The following is a 6,000-nucleotide window of genomic DNA, read 5'->3' on the forward strand; positions in this document are numbered from 1 at the left end:
TTGGGGGATGCGTTATGCAGGGCAACAAGGGTTGTAAAACAGCAAAACTTTTTTGTTTATCACTTGCGAGGCTTTTGCTGGAGTAGAACCCAGTTAGAGACAGTTTAAACATTATAAAGCCCAACCCTTTTTGGGGGCTGATGCCTATACTGATATTTGGATGTTAAAATAAAAAACAAGCAAAAACACATATACATCAGTGCATTACTCCAAAAAATACCAAAAGTAATAAAATACAAAACGCACTAAACAAATTTAATATGCTAATAGTAATAGTTTGTTATTGTGATTATCTTAAACCCACACCATCTCCGATCCATTAGTGACAAGTAAAGATTAGTTTATCCTATGGGCCCTTCTCATATATTGGTCTAGCTTTTAGACCTAGTCAGTAACATCGAGCTTGAGATTCTAGGAGAGATCTAGGTCAGATTTGGTTAAAATGTGATGGGGGTTTTCAATACTGTCCAGTAATAAAAGCTTATGGGAGCTCTCACTCCAGTGTGCGGTTACTTTTCTTTTCTTTTTATTATGGACACCATTATTCTGGGAGAACCTGACAGGGGTGTTCCAAGTGAGTGCCTTCAAAGCCTTATTACCCAGCCAGCCTGATTCATAATATCAGCTCTCTTATATAAGCAGCCCTGAGTGCAAACAAATACAAGTCAGGAAGGTCAGCTGCAGTTTTTAAAAAAATTCACTCTCAGCTGAAGATCAGAATATTGTGAACGTCATCACCTCCACAGTCCAACTCTGTCAGTTGTCTCCAGTCATAGCTTATCCACTCCTCTCTTTATTCTACCCTATTCCTGCTCTCACCCCAGTGTCCTCACACATCCATCTCCCCGTCTCCTTGCTTTCGTCTTCTCACAGTTCTTCCCTCTTCAGGGCAATTCATGCCTGATGAATGGGGAGCTCATGCCAGAGGTATGAAGAGCACAGCTGACCACTGAGTTAACAGAAATGCCTGCTGTCTGCCTGTTTGCTTTGGGATTGAAGCCAGCCAGCCAACCACACACAGCATTTATATCACTGGGCGCAGGGCACCTTTATGGCCATGGAACGTGCGCTGGCACAGACATCGGCCAAAGTGCAACTAGCACCACAAGGTGGTGAGCTTTCTGGTCCACTGGTAAATATATCCACCATGGGTGACAGGCTCAGAGCAACATTTTCCAATCCAAGTGTAAGAATCTAAAATGAGTACTTTCACCTCGGTGGTACTCCTGACCCTGACATGAATGTTAGGGCTTCGACTAACAATTATTTTCATTATCAATTCAACTGTCAATCATTTTCTCCAGCTGTTTGCTCCAAAAATGTCAATCATTGTTTCCCAAAGACCAAGATGACATCCTCAAATGTATCTTTTTCTCCACAACCCAAAGATAATCAGTTTACTGTCATAGAGGATTAAATAACCTAGAAAATATTCACATCTGAGAAGCTCAAATCAGTGGATGTAGACATTTGTTCTTTAAAAATAAAATGACTCAAAGCCATTCATTGACTGCCAAAATAGTTGGATTAATTTAATAATGGACAAATAATCAATTAATTGACTAATTGTTGCAGCTCTAATGAACATATGTAGAGAAACTGCAAATCAAATCTGAGTGTGTAGAGTATTCTTACTAGCCAGCTCACTGATGCATTGCTCAGTCAGGCGAAATTTAGCCTCTAACTAGTAGACTACTGCTTGTGGTGACATTACCCGAAATTATATTCTGAGCGAAATTAAAAATAAACAATTCAAGAAAATTCTTCACCTCTACTTTCATTGCATTACCAATTTAAAAACAGCAGCTCCTTCTGCGACGGATTCTCAATATCGCGCTAAGGATGTAACCATAGACCATGTATGGATGTAACGTGTCACTGCAATCGTAAGTGATAAACATTTTGCGTGATGCATCAATGTGATCACGCAGGCCTGGCATGAACGCTTGAAGGATAATCAAAGAGCAGAAGCTATAGCCGTTCCTCCGCTTTAGTGGATTAAGACACCTGCAACTAGTGCCGTGTTAAGTACCAAAATCAGGATCTTGCATTTGCTGTAAGCATCACTAGTGCAAACTAGATAAATGGCGGTTTTTGTCTATTTTACACCAGTGCCATGTTCAATACTTAATCAGGACATACTATCTTTAGTTTGTGCAAGGCATCACTCGTTTAAACTAGACATATGATGGTATTTTAATAAAACGAAAAACATCCGTATCCGCCGCAAACAATGGCGATTATCGGAACATTTTAAACACTGTGCATCCCCAGCCAATGTATCTGTCTACGGACACTGAAGCCCGGTTTGCCGTGGATCTGTGTTTATCAGTGGCTGACTGAAGTGACCACATGTGCTCCAACACAGAGCACACAGTGTCCTCCCCTGCTGTCTGACGGCACTGACGAAGAAGAGTGCAGTACCGTCGCAGGGCTGAGAGAAAGCCAGCCGTACTTCGCTCCAAGTTGCAGTAGGTATAACAGCTCAAGATAAGCGACGAAGGAGTGTGACTGTACTGTCACGGCTGCCTCCTTGTTTTCTTGCAAGCATGCGGGCGTAACGTTAACCGTTGTCGCCGAAGAAACACAAAGGGGGACACGAGGGAGACAAAGGAGAGCGCAGGACACTGCTTCTGCAACTTCTAAGCGATTATGCCTATACTAGTTATACCGCACTTTAAAGGGGGATATGTCGTTTATCAATGTATTACTTTGTTATAACCCACAAGCGGCCTGTAATATAAGTGTACACGATCAAAAAGTGCAAGCTAATGAGACAAGCTGAGTCCCAAAAGGAGACAGCGTGTGCAGCAGAACCCGCTATCGTCTGGTAGCTAGCATTAGCATGTTAGCTAACCTCACCAACAGGCACTGCACGTATCCCGCGTCTCCCTGCGCTACGCTACATCCACTTCAAATTAACAAAACTACACCACGTTCATTTGTGAAGTGCCTGGGAGTTAAAAAATATATTCACCAGGCCAAAAACTCTGTCATGCTTCCAGACGCCGTAGCGAAAAGACATAAACAAGGTTAGCTAATACACGTACGTTACCCCACAAACCAGAAACATAAACGCACGCACACACACACACAAAAAAGCTACCTGAAAGCTGGGTGCTCTTTGCCACATCTCGGGGGCGGCGACGACAATGCATTTCTCTTGTTAAAAAGTTTCTGGAAGAGAGTCGGAGGCATTTTGTACCAAAATAAAGTCCGTACAAAATGTCTCTTCTTTTCAAATCCAAGAACAAATCTTGTTCCTTGTAACTGTCTCCATGGGTGTCACAGTCATATGACAGGCATTAGTCACGGGAGCTGCTTGGTAACCCACTACATTATTCTGATTGGCAGTCCGGACGCTGCTGCTACTACAAAATACCTGATTGGTTTGTATTTTTGGCCCGGTACCACGTGGTCAGTGGATTCGCTGTGTTGATGTTTTGTCGGGAATCGTGACAGCATGAAATTTATTAACAGAAATCCTACAAGTGCAACTGCTGAGCTGCTTGCAAGACATAGTCAAAGATCCTTAAAAGGCCAATAAATGTAAAATACAGAACTATGCTAAACAAAGAGGGGTATACAACAAGAATGATTTTATTATTTATTGAACATTCATTTCATATTCTTTCAGACGCTCAAAACATCTGCAAAGACAGACAAGTCACAAATATAGAGAACATTTCAACTTTATGCTTAGCTTACATTAAACATTTAGACTCCGCTGTTATTGCATTGACACACATGGCACTAACACACATGCCAAAAGAGTAAATAAAAATACAGATAGAGAAACACAACATGCATATTGCACATATAAAAAAAAGCAATCACTGCCAGGAGAAGAGAAAAGATGGCTATTTAAGAAAAGAGGGCTATTTAAGAAAAAACAGGTCTGACATCTAGTGGTCAGTTTGCACCAGACACTTAAAGGAAATCAGGTTGGTTTGAATGCTCACCATGTGTTAAAAAAGTATAGTGAAACCTCCATTGTCATAAACAGATGTATTCAAAAGGACCAATTAACAGCTAACAGCCATCTGACCATATCAACTCATAGGCCTACTCCACAGTTTGTACAGTAGGCTATGTAATAAAAAAAACAAAAAAACAATAGGAGCCATGTTGAGACACAGTGGAAGTTGGAAGGTCACTTTCACTAAGTTTGCAGAGTTTATGGTGTGTAGGCACCTACATTTATTCATACATTCACCTACAGTGTGGCATTTGAATTATTCTTTTTTTAAACATATTCAAACGCTAATTAAAGTGCATAACATTTCATTTTCCATATTAGACAATCAGACAGTCTAATCCCCTTCTTGTTTTGAAGTACACCAGGACTACTTTTTTGTTTGTTTGTTTGTTTGTTTGTTTTTTTACACAGGGGTTTTCACATGCAGACCTCTTTAATCTAGATTTTGGAATAAAGCCCGAATCTTTACACACAATATTTTGGCCTCAGATGTCACAGGACAGTTGGTTTTGTGTGCTTCGCAGCTGTAAGGGGAAATAAAGGAGCACTTCTGAGTTTGACACACCTTTCTCTCATCCTCTGAAAGAAAGCATTCTGGTCACTGTTGGTGACAAAGTCAAAGAAATTGGCTTTCTCCGGACTACTTTTTACAGGCCTTTCCAGCAGAACCTTCAGTTGTAATGCCTCTTCTTTAGAACTGATCATACCTGTTCTGCATGTGTCTGCATCAGGCATAATCTGCTCAGCTGGGCTGGATGTTTGGACCGGCTCTCTGCTGTCGTCAATAGTTAGGCCTACTCTGGCGGCCGGGTTGCATTTTCCTTTAAAGGTCTCAGCAATGATAGGGCTTTTGAACCATACCTTCTTCTTGCACAAAATGGGCCTTCTGTTGGTGACCTGAGGGACCCAAACTTATTTGACCATCTCCATAATCCCTCTTTCTTTTGATTTAAACACAAAATATACACATCATATTTTAGATTACAAGATAACCAGGTGCCATTCTTACTTTTGGCGGGGTTTTCCACTTGAAGGGTTTGTCTGCAGATTGAAGATATGAAAATGCAAAATTATACATTAGAAATAAGATTAACTGAAAAGTCTTTCATGCAAAATACTCAGGAAAACGAATGATTCACATTAAGATTATTTACCTGATTTAAATGAGTCCATAGGTATTTTGGTCTTAGCTTCAGGCCCTCTGTTCAAAGAGAAAAGACAGTGACTGAACCAGTTTTGGTCAAAAAGATGATAAGAATGCAGCTACACCCGATCTTTCTGGGACCCCCAAGTCATCATCACTCAATATATCATCAGAATTGTGTAAAATGACTCTTACCAAAGGGTGCGTGTTAGGTGACCTTTCCGAAAACAGACAAACTCACCTGATCTCGCAGTTCTTTTCAGCAAGAATTGCAGAGGCATCTGCAGACAGAGGTTTTATCAGACGATTGTCCACTGTTTAAGACACACACAAACACTTGGACATCAACATATATAACTTTCATAAATACAACACGTTTTAAAACATTTTTAAAAAGGGATTTTAACAACTGAGAAAGGCCTAAGCATCATGAAACTGACCTCAAAATATACTGTAAATAGCACTGCAAACTTTTAAATTTTTAAGATTATTTTATCATGTGTATGCCTCAGAAATTATTTTAACTTCAAATAATTACTGGATGGGGTCCAAATATCTCACAAAATTAAAAAAAACTTTATTGACTATATTTCTTACCACACTAAGCTACAAGACATGTGTGTGGGGACTTTTCTCACAGTATTACCGATGATGGTGGAAAGGTTGGGGGGATGATACATGTGGATGTTCTCAGCGTGGCTCCCATCCAGCAAGGTGGAGTTCTTAATGTCAAGATGGAGACCCAGCAGCTTATCCTTAATGGGGAAAGTCAGTGTTTCCACTGTGAGGAGAAGAAATTGAAAGAAAAACAGACTAGAATGACTTTATATTCTGGGTGTGGAAATACAAGAATGCTCACACACACACACACACACAC

General features: G+C 40.4%; 2 protein-coding genes across 3 annotated transcripts in view; both read right to left on the reverse strand.

Moving 5' to 3' along the window:
* fnip1 (folliculin interacting protein 1) overlaps nt 1–3,272 on the reverse strand; it is a 43,493-nt gene extending 40,221 nt beyond the window's left edge. For both annotated transcript variants that reach the window (XM_046040636.1, XM_046040635.1), the window contains exon 1: nt 3,107–3,272. In XM_046040636.1, the coding sequence (XP_045896592.1) occupies nt 3,107–3,198 (92 nt within the window). In that variant the 5' untranslated portion in view covers nt 3,199–3,272. The remainder of the gene's footprint in view (nt 1–3,106) is intronic.
* Nucleotides 3,273–3,584: 312 nt separating this feature from the next.
* The window catches only part of LOC123963066, a 4,961-nt gene continuing 2,545 nt past the window's right edge, over nt 3,585–6,000 (reverse strand). Inside the window, exons 7-11 of the mRNA XM_046039594.1 lie at nt 5,770–5,904; nt 5,365–5,437; nt 5,134–5,180; nt 4,989–5,020; nt 3,585–4,876 (exon numbers count right to left, since the gene is read on the reverse strand). Coding sequence (XP_045895550.1) covers nt 4,472–4,876; nt 4,989–5,020; nt 5,134–5,180; nt 5,365–5,437; nt 5,770–5,904 — 692 coding nt within the window. The 3' untranslated portion in view covers nt 3,585–4,471. The remainder of the gene's footprint in view (nt 4,877–4,988; nt 5,021–5,133; nt 5,181–5,364; nt 5,438–5,769; nt 5,905–6,000) is intronic.

The sequence above is a fragment of the Micropterus dolomieu genome, linkage group LG23 (assembly GCF_021292245.1).
Source record: "Micropterus dolomieu isolate WLL.071019.BEF.003 ecotype Adirondacks linkage group LG23, ASM2129224v1, whole genome shotgun sequence".
In the NCBI taxonomy this organism is placed as follows: Eukaryota; Metazoa; Chordata; class Actinopteri; order Centrarchiformes; family Centrarchidae; genus Micropterus; species Micropterus dolomieu.